The sequence below is a fragment of the Ceratina calcarata genome, unplaced genomic scaffold (assembly GCF_001652005.2).
Source record: "Ceratina calcarata isolate Rehan_Ccalc_2016 unplaced genomic scaffold, ASM165200v1 scaffold86.2, whole genome shotgun sequence".
NCBI lineage: Eukaryota > Metazoa > Arthropoda > Insecta > Hymenoptera > Apidae > Ceratina > Ceratina calcarata.
This window is the reverse complement of record NW_017179946.1, coordinates 64,256-87,207: the sequence shown is the minus strand read 5'-3', so window position 1 is coordinate 87,207 and position 22,952 is coordinate 64,256. Positions and strand designations below refer to the sequence as shown.

General features: G+C 42.3%; 3 protein-coding genes and 1 long non-coding RNA gene across 12 annotated transcripts; 2 read left to right on the top strand and 2 right to left on the bottom strand.

Moving 5' to 3' along the window:
* Window positions 1–680: 680 nt before the first annotated feature.
* LOC108631241 (keratin, type I cytoskeletal 9) lies at window positions 681–7,195 on the bottom strand. 6 transcript variants are annotated; one of them, XR_003389929.1, is made up of 11 exons: window positions 7,095–7,195; window positions 6,799–6,899; window positions 6,583–6,726; window positions 6,293–6,508; window positions 6,003–6,191; window positions 5,765–5,933; window positions 5,575–5,689; window positions 5,289–5,420; window positions 4,714–4,755; window positions 1,584–4,185; window positions 683–947 (listed from the first exon to the last, which is right to left on the bottom strand). XR_003389929.1 is itself a non-coding variant. In XM_026818754.1 (10 exons), the coding sequence occupies exons 2-10, from the start codon at window positions 6,885–6,887 to the stop codon at window positions 943–945; spliced, it is 1,101 nt and encodes a 366-aa protein (XP_026674555.1). In that variant the 5' UTR covers window positions 6,888–6,899; window positions 7,095–7,195; the 3' UTR covers window positions 681–942. The 6 variants fall into 6 exon arrangements, 4 of the variants coding, with proteins under 4 accessions (XP_026674555.1, XP_017890502.1, XP_017890500.1 ...); XR_003389930.1 differs by having other exon boundaries at window positions 683–2,242; window positions 2,488–4,185; XM_026818754.1 differs by lacking the exon at window positions 1,584–4,185 and having other exon boundaries at window positions 681–947.
* A 62-nt stretch (window positions 7,196–7,257) lies between these two features.
* On the top strand, window positions 7,258–11,135 carry polo (Serine/threonine-protein kinase polo). 2 transcript variants are annotated; one of them, XM_018034979.2, is made up of 8 exons: window positions 7,258–7,348; window positions 7,609–7,959; window positions 8,322–8,546; window positions 8,617–8,834; window positions 8,900–9,195; window positions 9,278–9,571; window positions 9,810–10,210; window positions 10,286–11,135. In XM_018034979.2, exons 2-8 carry the CDS (start codon window positions 7,870–7,872, stop codon window positions 10,481–10,483), a joined length of 1,722 nt encoding a protein of 573 aa, XP_017890468.1. In that variant the 5' UTR covers window positions 7,258–7,348; window positions 7,609–7,869; the 3' UTR covers window positions 10,484–11,135. The 2 variants fall into 2 exon arrangements, with proteins under 2 accessions (XP_017890468.1, XP_026674550.1); XM_026818749.1 differs by lacking the exon at window positions 7,258–7,348 and having other exon boundaries at window positions 7,880–8,197.
* A 786-nt stretch (window positions 11,136–11,921) lies between these two features.
* Window positions 11,922–22,479, top strand: LOC108631278 (multidrug resistance-associated protein 4). Of its 3 annotated transcripts, XM_018035104.2 has the most exons (17): window positions 11,922–12,798; window positions 12,914–13,642; window positions 15,825–16,253; window positions 16,683–16,793; window positions 16,851–16,985; window positions 17,085–17,289; window positions 17,351–17,573; window positions 17,641–18,297; window positions 18,363–18,868; window positions 18,937–19,218; window positions 19,295–19,524; window positions 19,591–20,090; window positions 20,177–20,407; window positions 20,472–20,806; window positions 21,017–21,262; window positions 21,327–21,629; window positions 21,699–22,479. In XM_018035104.2, the coding sequence occupies exons 3-17, from the start codon at window positions 16,180–16,182 to the stop codon at window positions 21,837–21,839; spliced, it is 4,179 nt and encodes a 1,392-aa protein (XP_017890593.1). In that variant the 5' UTR covers window positions 11,922–12,798; window positions 12,914–13,642; window positions 15,825–16,179; the 3' UTR covers window positions 21,840–22,479. The 3 variants fall into 3 exon arrangements, with proteins under 3 accessions (XP_017890593.1, XP_017890591.1, XP_026674563.1); XM_018035102.2 differs by lacking the exon at window positions 12,914–13,642; XM_026818762.1 differs by lacking the exons at window positions 11,922–12,798; window positions 12,914–13,642 and having other exon boundaries at window positions 15,818–16,253.
* On the bottom strand, window positions 14,651–15,794 carry LOC113465107 (uncharacterized). The gene is made up of 2 exons (XR_003389931.1): window positions 15,714–15,794; window positions 14,651–15,605 (listed from the first exon to the last, which is right to left on the bottom strand). It is a non-coding gene; the product is annotated as an uncharacterized LOC113465107 (long non-coding RNA).
* Window positions 22,480–22,952: the final 473 nt, after the last annotated feature.

Below are 22,952 nucleotides of genomic sequence, written 5' to 3'. Positions count from 1 at the left end.
GGTTCCTTCCCTGGACAGAGGATCAGCTGTGGCCTACCTGCGAGCGGCAAGGACGCTGACCCATTGACCGTGGCCCATCGTTAGCAGGTGCACTTGCGAATGAATGGGTAAGTCTAAATCTCTACAGTTTTTACATTTTCTTTTTAATTCAATATTCCCCGCGACTTGTTAATCCTATCATCATCCATCAATTATCAACAATCTATCATTTCTCCATCCATTGCACGTGAACAACGATTAAGTGTATTAATTGTTATTCATAATAGTGCACGAAGAACAATTTCCTTGCATTGTTATTCATGTAGTTTGTTAAACGCTTCGTACTGAGCGGAGCGCTTGTTCAAACGCGTGAAAAGCCGCCCGGCCGGATCGGAGCCAACGCTCCCGAGCCGGAGCGCGCGCGAACCGAGCGCTCTGATTGGTCGGTGTTTTTTGTTAATAACTCCTCAACCACGCCTCGGACAACTTTTTCGCAAAGGAAAATGTTGTTTAAAATCATGTCAGGAACCTCCCATTAAAATTCCTTACACTAGTTTTGGGACACCCTGTATTTAGTATGTTTAAGATTGAAACAAACTACAAATGTGATGTTACGTTTTAAGACACAGAAATACAAAGATTCAATATTATTGTATTGCACATACGTCTGTAGACCTAGAGGTGTAACAACTTTCTACGGATCCTTAAGCCAAAAGCATTTATTACCATAAAAATACATCACAGTTGATTTCGAAACTTACAAGTCTTGTAAATTCAGCAGTCTCGTAACGTGTTGCGTATGGAGAGAAATATATTTTTTTGTACCTTACGAACACCCGGACGTTCTTAAACAAAAAACGCACTCGTATCTTCTCGGTGAACAACGTCGATGCCAGTCATGTGGCAGATGTTGCTCGGCTGAGTCAATTGGTAGTACGACCATCTGTGACAGCATAGTCGTTATCAACCTACAGAAATGAATGATAACAAATTAGTATAGCACGACAGGCAGCAGAGAATCATTGAGATCTTACAAGTACCTATTCGCCGGCGCACTTATACTCGATACAATTCGATCACTTTACGATGTTTGCATTAAATCATAAAAACATATGTCGTGCTCTTTAGACTTCTTTTCTATTTAACTTCAATTCTATGTATACACGTGTGTGTACTTGTCACAGTCCCCTTTCTCCTATCGTTTTACGTTAACGTCGTAACGAATTATACTTTGGCACTTATGAATTAACGTGTTTCAAAAGAATTTTCGATATCGTTCGATCGATCTTATCGCACGGTCATTGTCAAGATTTAAGAATACGCTGCAGGTATCGCGTGTATAAAGCGGCTCGAACTTCGGAATAAGAACTATTTAAATGGTCACGCCCGATGCCTAGGAAACGATTCATATGCAAATAAGAAAGTTATCGATCAACTTCCTAAGGAAAGAGACATTGAGACTCCGGATTTGTTGTATCCACTTTACACTCGATAGATGCAGACTTTAGGTATATATCTTTATCCTTGCTAACATCTGTTTTGCAATAGACCGGTAGACTTGTCATTTGTTCATATAAAAAACGGATAGATTTATGTTTACTCACCTGAGTATTCGGGTTGAGGTATACTCGAGCATTTGTCATTTAATATATACGAGCGTAAAATATGTTAGCATAGATTTTCGTTCGTGTTTAACTCTTGTTGCTTGCTTTTCCATCGATTTCATTTTACGTATACGTGTACCGTTTTTCGTTTTCATTCTCTTTCTCCCTTTTTTCTCTATGCACTCTTACAACTAACAATAAGTTCTTTACGCGCGATACACTCGGAAAACTATGGATCGAACAATCGGTTGTCTATTCACATCGAGAAGGAATCGTAACGATATGCAGATAATTATTGTGAAAAAAAATCGAAATAGGATGCGGCAGACAGAATGTTCGATCGCTGATCGTCCAACTAAATGAAAATAGGTCGACGACAATTCTAATTGATGAAAATATATGTACTGCCACACGTGGTACGTGTTACACACATGTTTGTACTCTGTAGAAAGCGATGTGTACTATCTAAATTTGATGAATGCGATACCTGATGCCGTCAAACAATGTGAACACTTATCGTACTGTCATTTATCGATTTCTAACATTCGTATTATGAGAATTTCGTAATTCTTCCTTGCTGGTTACAGAGGGAATGCATTCTCTTTGTCTCTCATTTAATTTTCATTCTGTTTCCTAAGTATCTCAGGTTGTCGTAACGCCTGTGAAATAAACTGAGTTTTCGTCAGAAGTCTTTGTTCACACACAACTAGAACCGTGTCCATTCGATATGCACCGGTTATAATTTAATTTCATTCTGGGCATTAAACAGTATTGTTCGAACACAAACTACGAGCTATCTATATGCAAATGAAAAAGGAAACGGGTTCGCTTTACTGAGGCTTTCGTCGTTAAAGAAATTCGTCTCGTAAACAATTATAGTTCTTAACAAAAATTTTATACCTACGTTATTTACACGTTTGTCGGGTGGGCTTTGTTTTTTATGTGCATACATTTCCTATGGCAGTTGCTGGTTTTCCAGTTTCTCATATCGCTCCCCCTATTCGTTCGTGCGTTCAAAGGAAGTTAGGAAATAATAAACGTGAAAGATATGTTACTGGTTTTTCTCAAGATTCTTTTTTTCCAAGTTCCTTTCCGTCTCGTCTCGTTATCGCTCTAATACTTACAATGATTGAATTGATTTACTATCACTACATAATATGTATGTATACCGATGACATGCGACGATGAGTGTCTCTCATTTTTTAAACACACGTTGGACAGTTTTATAATATCGAACAAAACGTAAGACAACATTGTTCACTCTAGAGAAATGGTTCTGTTACTCTAACGTCCAAGATCGACCGATTCTATTCGTACATCATTTCACGATTCCTTACGAACGACTATTCCTTTCGTGTATATAATTCATTTTAAGTCGCTAGTATATCTCGTTTTGATTGTCTCTGCCAGTGTGACATTTCAATTATATTGTACAACTCGACAGTCTAAAGACTATTGTCCTAAAAAAAAAAAAAAACAGGAGCTTCTTTTCGTCACCTCTAAGCAGAGAAATTTTCAGTTTCTGCAGATTGAAAATGAATTGCATTTAAATTTTGGGTATACCAAATGAAATGTCGCAGTAGTAAGACTCGGCTGTTATCATTAGTAGTAGATATGATTAATAGTAATAGTATTAATAATAATAATAATAATAATAATAATAATTAATTATTGTGGTATCGTTATAAAATTGTTGCCTGCCGAAATATCGCACTATTGGACGCATTGAGAAGGGGGGAGGGGCAGCATTATTGCGATACATGGTATTTCATCTGCTCACGATTAAACGTAAGTGAATACACCACAAAATACAATCACTTGATTCTTTATACTTTTACACAGAATGCAACATATTAGTCTTTCTAACCTAGAATCCTTTAACGATTATCGAGCTCTCTCTTTCTGCGTGTACGTGTATCCGCGAGTTTACAAACATCTATTGGTGACTTTACAAATAGCGTGAACACCTTTTTCCTTACGAGTCACACAATCGAGATAATTACCACTTGTTTTATATAATATATTTTACAGTTCGCAGATTCGTGACTGAGTTCGGGGAAAGAAAAATTGAAGATAAACCGATTATCTTAACTCTAGATTAACGTGTCGTTGATATGACAACAGAACGTGTTAATATTGTATCCTGTCAAATGTAAAACGCTCGTGTCATTTATCATACCCTTCCGTTTCATTTTTCATCATAAAAACTGGTTTAGCAGCGCACGTGAACTTACACGTCTTCCCTGTGGTATATACGAAATTGAGAAACCGTGTAAAAATCTCGTTACACATACAATACACGTACATTTTACTATCCTCTCCGTGCCTCATTTCATTTTGTCTAATATCGATCTCCATCGTAACACGTAAAGTCTCTCGTAAAATGATTACGATCGAGCGAACAATTATATACGTAAAACATTTAGGGTATCCAGCTTTCTCACGTGCTAAGAACGATTAGAGATCGTTCGTGGATTTTTTTTTAAAGTAACATGTTCTCTAACAGGTGTATTTATATACGCGAAAATTAAATAGCTTGGATCATAGCGTATAATCTAATATCGTCGCTGAGACTGGGCGTTTTGGTAACCAGCACTGCCACCTGCAAACAACCATAGCTCCTCCGTTCAATCATCTTGTTAAGCATTATAGTTTCGATGTGTGTTTTATTTTTTTTTTATTTTCTTTTTCCTTCTAACGTGCGTTCTGTATTTCATTTACGTTACGCGAGAAACACTAGCCGTCGCGTGGAAGTTAAGGAATATACGTACGTGTATCGTTTGCTTACTTTTCGCTTTCTTTTTGTCTTTACTACACTAAATAGCTGATTGTTCTCGTCTGTTTGTGACTCATTAGCGAGACTAATCGTTTTCTTTAAAAATTGCAAATAACGTTGCACGCTTTTGCGTTTGTTCATTATGAATGCAAACATGTAGCACAGTATAAGAAATTCACAATGGGACGTATTGTTCGGTTTCTTTTAAATATGTCTTTTTTTTTCTTTAAGTTTCGTTAGACTAACAAGTACCGTCATCTTTCTCAGCGGTTTCTTAAAACTGATCCTAAACACTTTCGCGATTGCGACGTCTCACAAGTTAAAAACCTCGTCTAGATTGTAAACTGTACTTACCATAATCCTGTTTGCCGTATACACCTTCTTGACTCGAGTAATCTGCAAGTAGAACGAGCCAGGGATTAATGAGAGTGATAATTGGTGACGAGCCGATTTGTTTCGGACCCGACGGATGGGACTCAGGCGATAAGGCTCAGAGAAAAGTCTGAAACTTGTCAGACCGCGATATTCGGTCGATGCACCTAATTAACATATGTCTGACCAAGCATAAAAATACTGATGGGTGGTATGTAGTGTCAGTCTGGAGTGAAGAATGGCAGGAGGCAGTGAGGCAGTGCTGGTATCTGAAGGAAACTCTCTTTTTCAAGTTCCACATTGTTTCTCCGCCTGATCGAATTTCGCTCGTTCCCACAGCTCTTAATTAAAAGCAGTTCCGAATTTGAAAACCGACGAGGAACAATGGAATCGTCAAGAGAAACGTTTCTCGTCTGAATCGATACGCGATCTAACGTGGAAGCAAACAATTGGACAGATAAGCTTTTCCTCCTTGGTTCTCGTTTGCCAACGAAACCGAGGAAAAGATTAAGAAGACGTGAAATAATGTGTGGTGTGTTCAGGCGGAAGGAACTAACCATAGAGTTGTGTCGAGTAACCACCCCTGTTGCTGACAGAAGCGCTATTAGAAGGTCGGTCATCATAGGGGTTTACAGAGGCATAATCTGTACCCCCACCCCCAGCTGCCACTGCCTCCTGCTGATAATTCACTGTGCATGCAGTACAGATCATGTGTTAATTCATTCTCGCAGTCCACATACTCCTCTACTTCACCCGAACGTTCTCGTTATTCTCTTTTCTCAACGATTTCGAACCGCCGACCAACTCTATCGACTCGGTTTATGCTTTGCAACGTGTACTAACCTGATGGTGGTGCTTTGCCGTAACTGTAAGGATCGCCGGTGCTGAAAGATCCCGTTGCTGGTACACTGGGCGCTCCTCCGTACCTGCTATCGGCAGCCGCTGGCGGTGGATAGCCCTGAACACGAGAACACTGATCGTTTCGTTCATTTTATCAATTGCTAAATAAATAAACAGGCAGAATTTAACTCACAGCTGTCTGACCGTAGTCCGGTGGCTGTTGATAGCTTTCGTAGCCTTGATACGAAGACTGAGTATAATTCTGCGAGCCATAACCGCCACCGTATCCCACAGACTGTTGTTGCTGCGGTTGCTGTTGTCCTCCACCATACGTGCTAGCGCCTCCTCCGTATCCCCCTTGGCTACGTTGTAATTGAACGTTTACGATGATGAAACGATTTCCATTTAAATGATTTCAAGTCGACAATTACCTCGGAGGTTGAGTAGCATAACCGTTCGCGGATTGCGAGGACGGCTGATCGAATCTCGGTCGCTTGGAAGGCCCGCTTGAACTGAGTGGTCCACCTCCTCTCTTTGATGGACCGCCACGTCCGCCGCCTCCTCTGCTACCACGGTCTCCGAAGCCACCTCTACCTCCTGGGCCACCTCTGCCGGATCCCCTGAATCGGTGGAAAAGAATTTGAAGAAACGTAGTGTATGTTTATTCAACCCTTTCAGCGCTGAACAACCAATAAACAATTCTGATGGTTAAATGGTTTACCTAGATCCTCCTCTGCTGCCTCTATCCATGCCTCCACGTCCACGGAAACTGCTGCTACCTCCACGACTGTCTCCTCTGTTGAAGTCACCTCGTCCTCTACTATGGAATCCACTGCTTCCACCTCCTCTGCTGCTACCACGTGGCGGGCCTCCCATTCCCAATGGTGGAAGGCCACCACCACCTGGGCCATTAGACATTCCCGGCTCTGGTAGACCTCTGTCACGGAAAGAAACGTAAAGAAAATAATAGAAAATAATAATTAAATAAAAAGTAATTTGCTGTGCACATACCCTGGTGGGAAGTGACCTCCACGACCACCTCTACCAGGAGGGCCACCTCTGTTCCTCATACCAGGTGGTCCACCTCTCATGACCCTGCCTGGTCCACTACCTCGGCCACCTCTCATCATTCCTCCACCTCTCGGAGGTCCACCCCTATCCAAATACATTTAACAGTTTATATATACCTATACGTGTACAAAGGTTGATACTCGAGTGTTCACATACCTGCCCATATCTCCGAAACCACCGCGTCCTCTCATCGGACCACCACGGCTACCTCGAAAACCTCCTCTACCGGCTGGCGCACCCTCCATTTATAAGTTTATCTAAGGTTTCCAGTAAAATTTCGTAATGAGTATTAGGAATTATGTGGGCACAACGTAGAGACGCTTTGTACGATTTCAATGGACCGTCGACTTTCTCCGATTTAAAATCGTACCCGCAACGGGAAGAGACGTTGAACGGTTAGATAAAGAAATCTAGATAAAACCCACGTTATGTCGCTATCTGGATATACTTACGTTTCACTTATTGTAAAACAATCCGTTCATAAATACAAGACGCGCCAATGTTAGACAAGCCAACAACGAAAATGGACGCCGGTTGCCGGAAAAAGAAGCATCGACCACGACAACTACACCGCTCAAATTAACACACTGACTTCAACGGATATCCGCCTTGTTACGCGGAGTTCTCATACATGTCATCGCTATTCATTTTTATAAGTAACAACGATCTCGTCAAAAATTGTATTGTATTTAATAAGAATAACAAGGTAACTTACATTTTCTTTTCCGCTATTGTTAGCAAGATACGTTTCTCATCGAATTACCTCGTTGAATTCTCACGTTAGGGAATACGTCTCCGTGTAAGATTATAGGCGTGAAATTCTTCAGACAAGTCTTTACCCACGGTCTCATATGTTCATCAAACGTAATTGATTTAAAGTTAAAAGCAAATTGCAAATCAAATTTTGTAGAATTATTCGTAAAATTGATGGTGAATTATATAGGAAAATTATGATTTTACGTCTAGAGAACAGATAACCCTAGCTATTGGCAATACAAATGGGGAATCTCATGATTGGCCAGGAAAGTGAGATTTAAATATTGAAATCCGTTGCTTACCCGTAAGACTGTTGTAAGACAAAAACAGCGATTTGTATTTGGGAGGAAACTTCGCCGTGGATATACTTCTTTTTGTGAAAGATAGTTGCAAGGAACGCGACCGATATTGACCGCAACGCGAGGCTCCACGTTACGCACTGCCGAAATCAGCGAGGAAGAATAGTAAAAGATGTCGAAGGACGAAAAATGCGTTATACCAGACGTGATACTCGACGTAAAGTCTGGAAAAAGTTACATCAAGGGTCGATTTTTTGGAAAAGTAAGTCGTACTATGAGATTTTATGTTTTCCCGTGAGCATGGAAGGTGTGACGGTGGCTAAATGTACCCTCATTTTCGGACTAGTGTATCCAAAAGACTAGTTAATTCTGTGTACGCGTGTAGGACGACCTATCACGTGTTGCTCTGGCTGCGATGTATTTTACGAAAGTTTTGATACGTGTGCTACAGAAAATAAATTTTTTCCGTCTTCTTCTGCATCAAATATCGAATTTATCAAGTGTGTATGGGTTTTTAATTATTAGAGAATTCTGATAAATCGCCTGCATGACTTTATAATAAGATTCTGACACCATGTGCTGTTCCCTGTACTCGGTATCTGTTAACGTGCATCTTCCCCACAGGGTGGTTTTGCAAAATGTTACGAGATCAGAGAGTCGAAGAGCCATCAAGTATATGCTGGAAAGATTGTACCTAAATCGCAGATTACAAAGAACAATCATAGGGAGAAAATGACACAAGAGATTTCCATCCACCAAACTTTAAAGCACCAAAACGTTGTGGGTTTCTACGGTTTCTTCGACGACACACACAACATTTACATAATCCTGGAGCTATGCAGGAAAAGGGTAAACATCGTTTGATAATTCGTCGAATTGGCAAAGGTGCACGTGTTATTAAAGTAGTTGTGTTTTCCAGTCGATGATGGAGTTGCACAAACGCAGGAAAGCTCTGACAGAATGTGAAACCAGATTTTATATGAAGCAAATTTTAGATGGCGTGAATTACTTACATCAGAATAAAATAATTCACAGAGATCTAAAATTGGGCAACTTGTTTTTAAGCGATGAACTGCAGGTAAAGATTGGTGATTTCGGATTGGCTACCAGACTGGAGCACGAAGGGGAACGTAAAAAGTAAGTGTCTTCACGTCCGTTCGAATGTGTAACAAAAAGCTGAGCCGTTTCTACTTTCGTGATAGGACTTTGTGCGGTACACCGAATTACATAGCACCCGAGATCCTGACTAAAGCGGGTCACTCGTACGAAGTCGATATATGGAGTATCGGATGCATCATGTACACGTTACTTGTAGGAAAACCACCTTTCGAAACGACGAGTCTGAGGGAAACCTATGCCAGGATCAAGCAGGTTCAATACAAGATTCCCAAAGACATCAATCCGATCGCTATGAACATGATAACTAACATGTTGCAAGGGAATCCAGCGAAACGTCCATCGATATCGAAGCTGATGAGAGATCCGTTCTTCTCTTGCGGTAAACATCTGATGTTCTATGATTCGTATCGCGATCGAAACTATCTTCGTCAGTTGATTGGATCTGTTGATATTCGTCACAGGTTTCATGCCAACGAGTTTACCATTGTCGTGCCTGTCCATGGCACCTCGCCTGGACGCGCTGGAACAGTACAACCGTAAGCCTTTGTCGGAAAAGAACATGAACGTCGGGGGAGAGGGACAAGACTTCATTTTTCGCGTGCCCAACAGTCCAGCGCGGAAAACGAAACCCCTGGATTCGGCGAACGAAGTTCAAAGGATGAACGTAGATATTAGAAAGATGCTTCAGACGCTGAGCCTGCAACTGGCCGCGGTATTAAAATCGAAACCGACCAGAGAGACAACGTCGTTGGCAGGTACAATCATCAAGGGATTGAGTATTATTATCGGTTTTTGCGTGGAGGTTGTCGTTCGTACTGATGGAAATTATTTCCTGACGCAGAGTATTCAAGACCCTGTTCGACTTTTGCGGTAACCTCAGGCACGAGTCTCGACTCCCTTATAATCTCACGTCTACTAAGCTCGATCTTTACTTTCCAATTACACAGAATCTGTTCTTCGTTACCTTACTCATTGTTTTTAATGATTGCGTAGATGAAATGACAGACCCGGACGCGCAGCCGGTGATATGGGTAAGCAAATGGGTCGACTACTCGGATAAATACGGCTTCGGATACCAACTATCGGACGACGGTGTGGGCGTCATGTTCAACGATGGCACCCGATTAATAATGCTAGCCAACTGTTTTAATATTCATTATATTAACCGCGACGGAAACGAATTGTATTATACCGTCATGGAGTATCCGCCCGAATTAGACAAAAAAATGAGACTGATGAACTTCTTCCTGAAATATATGAAGGAACACTTGATGAAAGCCGGAAGTTCGGTAGCCGTAAAACCGTGTGACTCCATGTCCAGGATACCATACATGCATCAGTGGTTCAGAACGCAGAGCGCTGTAGTTATGCAATTGACCAATGGGACAGTACAAGTGAGTCGGATACACCCTCATCACCTTTCGGAAATTGAAACGAAAAGGTCTGACAAATTTCGATTGATTTCGTAGATAAATTTCTTGGACCACGCGAAGATCATCATGTGTCCGTTGATGGCAGCCGTCACGTACATAGATACGGAGAAGAATTTCCGGACCTACAGATTCCAAACTATCCAAGAGAACGGATGCTGTAAGGGTTTAGCCAAGAATCTGGAGTACGCCTACGAGAAGCTTGTGCTGATGTTGTCGAATCCTCAGACTCGATAATTATGCAGGCAAATATCAATCGATTTAAGGAGAACACAATTCTGATACACAGTATATTTTAGAAGTATTATGCTTTTTTTTTAATAAGAGAAACTGCCTTTATACTGGGCGAACAGCAGATACGAAGTAAGTAGTTTATTATTTTATTTTTACTTTATTTTGTAGAAGTATATCAAACCTTTACCAGACATTTTAATCTCGCAAGATTCGAAGGGAGCAGACGTATTATGCTCAGGATTTGATTTCTCGTAAGGGTGCCTATCGTTTCCTTGAAAAGACGTCTCGTAAATTTTGCACCCTGTTCTCTCTTTTTTTATAATCACAGACAAATCGTAGTTGTAATTTTGTTTCATGTACTCTCGTGTCGTTGAGCGAAGTTTTATAAACGAACAAGCATTCAACAAGTTACTTTGCCACGATAATTGCTACTTCGTATAAATATGTAATTGTATAGCGTGAAAATCTATAGCAGTTGGTTATCGTTGCTTTCGACGAAGTAGTGCAATCTAACAATTGTTTGTTTATTTAACATGAGAGGATAAACAAGTGGCCTTAATCTTTGACAATACTCTTACTGCCTCGACATTCCAATATTAAGACATTATCTTTACATGATCCGATTTTCGATCATTAAGCCCGGTAATGCGCGCGTGTGCGCCAGATGAAAAGTGTTCAAATTATTTTGACTGCGAGAGATAACAAAGTTTTTAATAGTAAAATTTCTAGTAAGGTACCTAAGTATGCGAAGTGGAATGGAATAAACGCGGATCGTCGAAACAATTATATAAGACTTGAAACTCATATTCTAAGTGGAGCGTCGGACGAGACGCTAAGTAACACGTTTCCAAAAAACATACAATGCTTTACGGCTCATATCTTTTGTGTCCACCAATTTAATCTCAACGGGCCAGAAGGGTATGTCAATAGTCATCCCAAAACGCTTGTTTTACGACCAAGTAAATCCAGACACCAACATCTGCTGACCAGAGGTCATTTGGGCCTCAGGTAAAAAGGGCTCCTACGCGGGTCCCCCATCGGCCACGGTCACGACTTCCAGTTTTTTCCTCATTGGAGGAATAACAAGTATGCAATTTTGTCGCATGCACTTCGGAAGACAGGCACAGCCAATCAAGAAGAACGAGAAACTAGATGCCAGCAGACAGTTTTCTCTAGAGTCAGTCAGCTCCGACAAAGAGCCAAGGAACCATCTCGTAAAATATTTGTACACGAAGTTCTAGAATAAAAGTTTTCTTGTTTTCACGTTACACTTAATCCAACAATCAATCAATCCATCATTCATAATCAGCGGTAGCCAGTTAAGTTGTATGCCGCAGTCACCGTCCGATACCGTCGCATCAACGCGCAAAGCCTTTGGTAATTCAATTTTAGAATCGCGGAATCACGGTACGAAACACTAAGTATTACTTAAACTAATTGTAGGAACGAGCGAACGATATATTTTCCAATGTACATACAAATGCCAGCATCCTGAGGTACTATACACGATGCATCTCGTATTAACCATTTATTGTATTAAAAATGCGAAAAAATTGTAATGGTAGTATTATTTTTGTAAGTAGCCTACGGCATTGTTTTGAAAATAAACTAAACTTGTTTGACTCAGTTACATTTACCATTTACGATAGTCTCGACAAACTGTGATCTATAGATTCTTCGAATAGACATGGAAGGGTACATCTTCGCCGGCGACGTCGCCAGATTGGACCCAGGCCAACGCACAGGTTAGATTGTTATATATAATTCTGACACGTATGACAATTTTAATTATTGTTTCAATCTCAAATCTTTTATGATAGGATTGTAAAAAGTCTCTCGTTCACGCAGAAGCTGTGAGTAAAATAATAAAAGAGAGCGTAAGAAAAAACCGTGTCATCAAGTACGGCTCTTGTTTAATTTGATATGGCAACAGATTAGCTGGAATCATAAGTTATCCAGAAATTCGTAAAGTACTTATATATCATTATAGAAACAATATAAGAATGGAGCATGTTAACGATGAAATGCAACTATGCAACTGTTCGCGGCGTTGGCATACGTCAGAGAGGAAGGAGAAGAGAGAACGAAAGAGAGAATCGTGTTAGTGGTGTGGTTGTTTGTCAAATTCGGTTCAGTTCAGTAGCGGTGCAGGCTTTGCGCCAAGCACGCGTACATGTACATGTGAGTCCGTTCAATCCGTTGACGCGTGCTTCTACCGAAAACTAAACCTAATTTATAGAATGTGACAGCGATATTATTTGGCACAACAGTGATATTATTTAGCCGAAGAGAGAAGGAACGATCACGCGATTAAAACAGTGAGTAAAACGAATCCTCCGCATAGCTATTTAGTACATATCGTATAGCGTACAGTATCTATCGAATATGAGTGTGTTCAATTGTTTCTTATCGAAGTTCCCCTTCGTATCGCAGCGAATGTTCGTACGAAATGAAAATACTACGTTAACAATTAAAGAGACGGACGACGTCGCATTCTTGCCCCTCGAGTTGAAAATATCCCAGTTAGATCATTCCCAAACGAAATAGATGGTTGAGTAATAAACTGGTTTCGAATGGATTTGGATGGATAATCTATGTACGATGATAACGCTTTCACATGTATGGGAGTATCTTTTTCATTCAAAAGTTCGCCTGGCACGAACGAATTTTACTGTTCGACGTCGGGGAATGGAGAAGCACGTGTCTTTCTGGGAAACAGGCGCGTGTCCCAGAAAGTAAACGCTGATTCAATTTACCGTTGGCAGCTAGATCATTGGCTGCCACGAGTATTTAGTGATGAGGAGAAATACTTTCGACGAGCGCGTACATCCATACAAGATGTTACGTTGCGATTTCTCTGCCGCATTAGCCGCGAAGCTATTCTTGCACACATTAAGTCGAACCGAAAGCGAGAGGGAGAGTATGTATCATCAGAGTGGACGTTACACATCACGTGTCGTCCACAATTGACCCATCCTCAGCCTCTTTGCCACAATAATTTCGCGTGGCATCGGTTTAACGCGACCATTAGCTCGTTGGCTCCTCGCGGCCATCATCGTTACACAACTAAAAGACGGCTGCTGTCAATTATTAAATAGCGTCTTCGAGATCAACAGCGGGACAATAACTGATGGGAGAATTATTTTTAGACTTAGATAGTGGGTAAGTTTTTATCAGTACTCGCTTTCCTTGAAACCGCGTGGAAAATTGTTTCGCGGTACAATTATACATGTACTACGAGTGCCACTGATTCGCTGTAGCGTAGAAGCAGCTACTTAGATCGACGAATCGACTTCTGGTTGCATAACCAGTCGTTTCAATTGTTTCTGATGAATGCTCTCGTATCGTTTCAACGATCGTTGATTAGTTTATTTCATGTCATCTTATTATATCGTTCCCCTTGCACAATGTACATGTAACTGGCTCGACAGTCTCTGTCTTTGTCGTTTTATAACAACAGTCAGGATGTCGCTAATTACGAGATGACGAGAGCGATTCTTATCAAACTTTCCAAAGTTGTCATTCGATTGATCGTACGTCGTGTATTTCCGTCTACGTAGCACGCGTGTCGTTTCGCTCGCACAAGTTTGCCGAAGCTTTGAAAACCGCAGAGGGGATCGACGACGCGGCGGTTCGTTTACCTTCGCGGCTACTTGTTTTGCGACACGGCCCGTACACATCCGCGTGCATTGGAAGTAACAATTATAGTGCCACGATTAAGTTTGTCGATACGATCGAACGTCATTCAATAACGCGTCTCTAGCTTCGTCCAATGATAGCTGCAATTATCGTGAAACCACGCGATCTTCCCAGCGTTCAACGCTCTCGTACTTCAACGTAAATCAAACTGTAACGTGCTAAGTATAAGTTTGCGAACGTCACAGGCAGCGTTGATAATTGAGAGTAGATGACTGTAAGAAAGTTTACAAGATTGATAAGCAGTATAATAAACGTCATGCTGTCGCTTTGAATTATTACAGGGTAATTATTGTCGACTCCACGAAGAGAAATATTGCGAAATTATAAGAAATACGAATTGTTTTCACGCGGACTATTTTAGCCGACACCGTAGATAAAGTGATGGAAAGCTTTTGAGACTGTACATATAAATTGGATATTAACAGTTCCGAGGACGCACGCTTATTTTTAAGAATATGACACAAGATTATATAAGGTGTAACAATTGTATTTGATGTTATGGTCAAACCTTATAGAATTCTTTGCTGAATAATCATGACGTGTGCAGTTTTACTCGCATGGCAGACTCGTGCACCGTGAGCCAATGATGCACTTCTCTCCGCGCTCTTACAATTAGAATCGCATACAGCGGAAGATTTATCTTGCTTAGATAAGAATTTCGCGTCTTAAACGCGGCCATTCTTGTTTCTTCGTCGAATACAACGTTAGAAATTACTGCTGTTTCTCCTATTGCTCATACCTCTGACACAATCATCGATCGTCCGACATAAATTTCTGCGCAAATTATGTTAATAGATCGACAGGTCGTTTCCGTTTCCTTTGTAACTGAAGTAAAACCGTCTCCGCTATGTTACCCTTATTCTATGAAACTTCCTTATTAACTTGCCATGCGTTATAGTTACGCGCCAGGTGTTATCTTTACATCGTGTTTGAACACGACTTTCGACTTGCGTCGACATCTCAAAGAATCTGAAAGAGAAAAAACACGCGGTTGCAGCAAATTACTCAACTGTTACGAATCACGCGTCTCAGCAGGTTTAACACGCCTGATGAATTACAAATCGCTTTGCGAAATTCACTGCGACACGAGATGACAGAGGCTGATCATACAAGGTCGAAGATTAAAGATGATAAAACAATGATTCTTAGCGCAGTGTAGTTTGAATTAAGGAGTGTTTGCTTATTTATTTTGCAAGCATGAACTAACGAGCAATAATACATACATTATTGACAATCCGATAATCCGCGAGGAAACTTACATTTATAACTCGAGGAGATAAGAATTATCGAATCACGATTTCTCTATCGAATTTATTGATTCCACGTGTTAGCCGGTGTACCGGCTCTAACCTGACTTCCAGGTCACCGAGACCACCTCTTATCGGTTTCATCTGTGTCGAAAACTCTTTACCAAAGATAATACACCCTGTGTACAATCGGCAGATGAAAGATTATATTTAACTCCTTGTCAGCGACACAGTCTCTTAGTGTAACATTACGTACATACACGCCACGCGTGTAACACGCTACGTACGCGAAAACATGGTACAGCCTTCGTTCGTTGTTTAACCAGTGACGAAGCAAGTAACGAGATAAAGAGACGATTCGAAATCTGTTGCATTATCTCTTTTTGTCTTAAATACAGGTGCTCGAACGACACGTGCCTTATTCGAAGATCTACGAATCGGTCGAACGATCCTGCAGTCAGAAAGATCCTTGGGTCGCCCGGCTTCTTCGACGATTCACTCTGTGTACAGGGAACAACCGATTCATTCCGAGATTATTTATTACATCTGTTCAGTGATCTTTAAGTGATTGTAATTAGTCTGTTCTCGAAAGGGGCTCTCGAGACGATAAACTACTTGAACGATAAGCCACTCGTTAGTCAAGCACGCGGATTGTTTTCACTTACTCGATATATAGATCTAGCTTCTTCGCGCGTGTAGTTTCGTTTTCAAGGATTTATTTGAGTGGAGAGTTAATGCGGGGCATCGAGGAAGATGGACTCGAGCAGTGTCAAGACGAAACCGAATCCACGGGAAAGGGCCACCTTACTGTCGGTGCTGTTATGGTGGTAAGTTTTCGTTCATCGACAGGAGAATTTAAAAAGATAGTAATCGTACGACTCACGACAATGCGAATTACGCTAAATGACTTTGCGTTCGTTAAATTACCACCGTTTAGTTTTCTTATCATCGGATGAGACTAATTTTCTGATATGAATAGACACGACAATGTTGCAACTCCAACTTCAGAGTTCTCCTTTTTTCTTCTAACTCAGCGCTAAGTTCCGAACGTATTTGACAGATTTATAATTGAATATTCGGAAGATATAAAGAATTAAAAGTGCCCGTGCATTCTTTTACTAACATGTTTTATTTTGCATGAGACTCTCGTCTAATGATAAACATACGAAATGCTCATTGCTTATGAACGACTACCGCTTAATCCCGACCGGCTGTTCTCAATGATGAATTATCGTATCGATTTGAATAACGTGCAGGTGGACGATAGATCTGTTCAAGACAGGCTACAGGAAAATTCTGCAAACGGACGATCTCTATAATCCTCTGAAGACCGATCGTTCGCACGTTCTCGGGGACCGATTAGAAAAGTTAGTATCGCGTCTTTAGGCGTCTGACGAATGCCTGATAAAACGTGCGATTTGCAGACGATGGAGAATCGAAGTGGAGAACGCGAAGAAGCAGAAAAGACAGGCCAGTTTACTGAGAGCTATTTTTCGTACCTTCCTATGGGAATACTCGCTGCTCGGCTTGATGCAGATATTGAACGAATTTATTATCCGGTATATTTTATTTCTTTTCCCAATTGAACTATTTCGTAATCGTTACATGTACAACAAAGAGAGAGAGAGAAAAAGCATCGATCTGTACTGTGTTCGAAGCTTAGGGACGCCGATGCTGCTCGGAGGACTTCTACGGTATTTCAAGAAGGGTACGACCGAAACGTACGAGGCCGCTCTACTTTATGCAGGCGGGATTTGCATAGCAACGGCCGTGAACGTTGTCACGCTGAATCAGGCGATTTTCGGCGCGTTCCATGTCGGCGCTAGAATTAGAGTCGCTACCTGTTCCTTAGTTTACCGGAAGGTAAAAGTCCATTTCAGCGACGCATTAATTTGAAAAATTGATTTTTGTTTACGCGTTATAGGCATTGAGACTCAGTAAGACGGCGCTGGGAGAGACTGCGCCCGGGAAGGTGGTCAATCTGGTAGCCAACGATGTAAATAGATTCGATCTCGTTTCCATTTTTATTCATCATATGTGGTCCGCACCACTTTCAGCAATCATCATAGCATACTTCCTCTATACCGAGGCTGGATACGCCGGACTAATTGGCATAGCTGCGGTATTCGTAGTCGTCCCGATTCAATGTGAGTCCCGACTTCATATAAAATGCTTCTAGGGCAACGCGAGTTTAATTCGCGATGTATGTTTCAGCGTACACGGGAAAGCTGTCTTCCATCTTCCGTCTGCAGACGGCCATAAAAACCGACGAGCGTGTACGCTTGATGGACGAGATAATATCGGGAGTTCAAGTGATCAAAATGTACGCTTGGGAGAAACCGTTCTGCGCCCTCATCGAGACCGCCCGTAAATTGGAATTGCGAGTGGTGATCAAGAGCGCGTACATCAGGGGTATCTACATGACGTTCAACCTGTTCACCACGAGGATGGCGCTCTACTGCACCCTGATCAGCATGCTGCTGTTCGGGAACGAGTTGACCGCTGACAAGGTGTTCGTGTTCTCCTCGTACTTCAATATTCTCGCACACACCATGTCTGGGATGTTCGTAAGAGGATTCGCAGAGATCGCTGAATGCATGGTGTCCGTCAGGAGGTTGCAGCACTTCATGATGTACGAGGAGTTCGAAGAGAATCGACTCAGCTTCGGGAAACTCGCGGCCAGCTTAAACGGGAGCATCAACAGCGTGTCGAAGCAAGCTTCGAACAGGACCTCGAAACACGATATACCGTACATCGACGACGAGGTGGAAGGCTACGAGAACTTGGACGATTCCTCCGAGAAGAGGCGACACAACGGTCTAGTGGTCGTCGCTAGCGATCTGCTGATGAACACGGCGAATCTCGTTGAAGGTGAGCATTTCTAACGTGTTCGATCCATTCTTTTCTTCAGCTTCTCTTCTGTACTTTGATCGCAGAAAAGAAACGGTCTTCGATAGCGAGCGACGAACCGTACGCCGTGAAGATGAGTAACCTGACAGCGAAATGGGAACCGAGCCAATCGGAGAATACTCTCGAGGTCCCCAACTTGGAGATAATTAAAGGAAAGATATATGCGGTAATTGGCATGGTGGGCGCTGGGAAGAGTTCGTTCCTGTCCGCGATTCTCGGAGAGGTAGACGTGACGGGAGGATACGTGAAAGTAAATGGTACTGTTAGCTACGCTGGACAGGAATCTTGGGTTTTCGGGTCCACCGTTAGACAGAACATTCTTTTCGGGCAGCCGTACGATCGGCACCGATACCAGAAAGTCGTCAAAGCTTGTTCCCTTCAGAGGGACTTCAAGCAGTTCACGCAGGGTGATCAAACCGTCGTCGGAGAGAGGGGTAGCTCCTTGTCCGGGGGACAGAAGGCTAGGATCAATTTAGCTAGATCGTTATACAGACAGGCGGACATTTACTTGTTAGATGATCCATTGAGTGCTGTGAGTTTCTTCGAATTAGAACAACGTCAAAGTTGAACGAATTCGTGTCATACTCGGACAAATTTCAGGTCGATACTCATGTCAGCAAGCATTTGTTCGAAGAGTGCATTCAAAGATATTTGGCCGGGAAGACGAGGATCTTGGCTACTCATCAATTGCAGTACGTGAAGAACGTAGATGCCATAATAGTTATAGATCAGGGAAAAATCACGTTGTTTTCTCATTATCAAGATCTGTTGAGTCAACGACCGGAATACGCCGAGTTGTTGGCGGCAGAGTCGGAAATGAACGAGGATAGCTCTTTGGAGAAGAGTATTATGAGAAGGCAATTTTCCTCGTCGAGCACCAGAGTGAGGATCCCAGCTAGTTTCGTGATTTATTTTTATTTTCGTGATCTATTCGACAACTTCCTGATTGTTGGAACAGAGTCGAACACCAGAAGCGAGCACCGGGGGAACGGACGACGAAGAGGAGGACGAGGACCCTGAGAAATTAGTCGACGGGTTAGAGGGAACGTCCCGCGGGCTGGTCAAGGGGCCAATATTCCTGAAGTACTTCAAAACCGGTGCCAATATATGTCTGACCATTCCTCTGCTCTTCCTATTTATATTTACACAATTCATAGCCAGTCTTAACGATTATTTCGTCCCTATTTTGTAAGTATCAGAAATCGTTCTGTTCTCTCTCGCGGTCCAGCTTACGATCGATATTGACATTTTCAGAGTCAACGAAGAAGAAACGCGACACTTCCAATTGGCGCAGGCTGAGCTGAACGCCACTAATAATACCTCTATCGACGATTTGGGCATTTCGTCTGTGTACGATTACATATATGTCTACACAGCCATAGTCGTCGGTCTGTTCTGCATCGGTATTACCAGATCGTTGACCTTTTACAAAGTGTGCATACTCTGCAGTCAAAAGTTGCACGACATGGCGTTCAGCGCTCTGATTAGAACGGGAATGTCGTTCTTCGATGCGAACCCGAGCGGTCGCATCCTAAACAGATTCTCCAAAGACATGGGAGCCATCGACGAACTCTTGCCAAAGGCTATACTCGACGCCGGCCAGATATGCATGATGATGTTCGGATCGTTGACGGTGTCGTGCATCGTCAACCCTCTTTTCTTGATCCCCATAGTGTTTCTAGGCACGGTGTTTTATTGGATACGGAAAGTGTTTCTGAAGACTAGCAAGAACATCAAGCGAATGGAAGGAATGAGTAAGCGAGAGAAACCGACGATCGAACGGACGATCGAACGGACGATCGACGTGACGTCGTGATCGTGAACATTTTCTTTGTTACAGCCCGGTCCCCAGTGTTCACGCATCTGAATGCTACTTTGAACGGACTAGCTACCATAAGAGCGTATCGAGCTCAGGAAATACTTCGTAAGGAGTTCGACAAACTGCAAGACGTTCACACGTCCACCGTTTACATGTACGTGGTAGCGAGTACAGCCTTCGGATTCTCATTGGACATCTTCTGCTTCGTGTTCACGTCTCTGGTCACCTTCAGTTTCCTTCTGTTGCAAGAATGTAAGAATCCACGAACGCTTATTTTGTCACCGGTGAAGGAAAATGAAACGAGATCATGTTTCAGCGTTCTCCGGTGGCGAGGTGGGTTTGGCCATCACCCAGGTAATGGCTATGACCGGGATGATTCAGTGGGGCATGAGACAGAACGCCGAAGTCGCGAATCAGATGATGTCCGTGGAACGCGTGCTGGAATACACGCAGATCGCGCCCGAACCGAATCTACGCGACAGAGGAAAGTTTGCTAAGAAGACCGAGACGCAAGACGCGCTTCCCGCGAACGCGCCCAAGAACTGGCCCACCAACGGGATGATCAGGTTCAGGAACGTTTACATGCGATACACGGATGACGATCCTCCGGTACTCAAGGGATTGAACATCGTCATTAATTCTGGAGAAAAGGTATGCGCTCTTTTTCAATCTTAATATCAACACGTCCGACGATTATCGGGTAGATAACGCGGGACAACTAGTTTTAGTATTTATTTAGACTATCGGTAGTATCGGTATTTATTTAGACTATCGGCCGATCAATCGATCGTTAACGGGATTTTCTTCGATGACAGCTCTGAGAACTTGAAGAGAAATATGAGACTTTGAAATATCTTGTAGATTGGTATAGTTGGAAGAACCGGGGCTGGGAAGTCGTCCTTGATATCGGCTCTATTCAGATTAGCCAAAGTCGACGGAGCCATCGAGATCGATGGTATAGATACCGCGTCGATCTGTTTAGAAGATTTACGTCGCAACATATCGATCATTCCGCAAGATCCAGTTCTGTTCTCCGGCACGCTGAGGCGCAACCTGGATCCCTTCAACGAGTTCTCGGACAAATCGTTGTGGGAAGTCTTGGACGAGGTGCGGTATTTAAAAGCAAACATTTCAATTCTCGCATTCTATTGCTCTTTCCGTTTTACCGCAGGTGGAGTTAAAGGATGCCGTAGTTACTGCCGGTACGGGACTGGAAAGTCGCGTTTTGGACAGAGGCAGCAACTACAGCGTTGGCCAGAGGCAATTAGTATGCTTGGCGAGAGCTATTTTGAGAAACAATCGAATATTGATGCTCGACGAGGCTACCGCGAATGTGGATCCACAAACCGACGCTCTGATACAACACACGATACGAATGAAGTTCGCGAAATGCACCGTCCTTACCGTCGCGCATCGATTGAACACGATTATGGACAGCGATAAGGTGTTAGTCATGGATAAGGGTCGCATGGCGGTAAGTGTATACAGAGGATCACGGTACACGATTAAAGGAATACAAATATCACGCTTCGTCTGTTTACAGGAATTCGATCATCCGCATATTCTACTACAAAATAGTTACAGCCACTTCACTTCGTTGGTGAGGGAAACCGACCGTGCTATGTATGATCAATTAGTGAAGGTAGCCAGGCAGTCTTACATAGCCAAATACGGGGAACGATGATCGTAGGTAGAGCGCGTGCAATTCGAAAGCGAAACTTCATTAGTTGGTTAGTCCTATCAAGTATTATTACGAGTTTCGAACGTAAGACAACAATGGAACGAACGTGTGTATTTGTATCTTCGATAAGTGATGACGATCATCTTCGATTCTACAGAGTACCTACTTATCAAACAAACGCGCTGCTGCGCGGCGCGCTTTCGAGTACTTATATTTTTTTACTCACACTTTTACACCGTCGGAAACCCGTTTATTGAAATTGCAATAGTTTCGTACGCTCGCCTTAATACCAAATAAACGATTTAGAAGGGGTAAGAGTTTTTATCGTTTAAGCGATATGTATATTAATTGTACAATTGCGATCGCCTCCTGTACATATGTACCGGAATGCCAGGCGACCGCGTCACGTACTTCAAACGGAAATTGTACTTTCTTAAAACTATATCGTTTTACAGATATAGCCCGTGTAACGTGCTTGATGCACGTGCCTATCTTGTATTAGAAAAGTAATCGTAAGAACAGTGATACACGTTTCCCTACTTTCCGGAGATTATCACGTTGTTATACTTTTTACCTACACTTATATGTTTACCGATCTTTATTGTATCGTACCGAACTGTGAATAAAACTATTTACTTTTGTACGCCTAGGAAGATATTCATTTCACTCACGGCGAAATGTATCCCCTTGCCTCTGAAAGCACTGCACGATATTCTACAACACACTATCCTGGTATCAAATGTGAGCGTAAGACGTTAATTCATTCACGTAGAATTACACTTTGATTACTTCGGAATTGCGTCATACTGAACTTTGTAGCCACGCGTGTTCAAACGATACAACGAGTGATCGAACGTCCGATTGGTCGACATCGCGTGTCACGTGCCGCGCTAATATTTCAAATCCGTATCGCGCGAAATTACAGATGCTACACTGAAATTGTCCTTTACGTAAACAGCGTTTTACGTTAAAGCATAATCGCCGAATTCATTAATCTACGGCTAATTTGTCTTACGAGACATCCCAAATCGATTTCAGCCACGATGACAACATTCTATGCGGCACAAATTGTCAAGGTTCAACGCTATTTACCATGCAGAATTTATCAGTCTATCG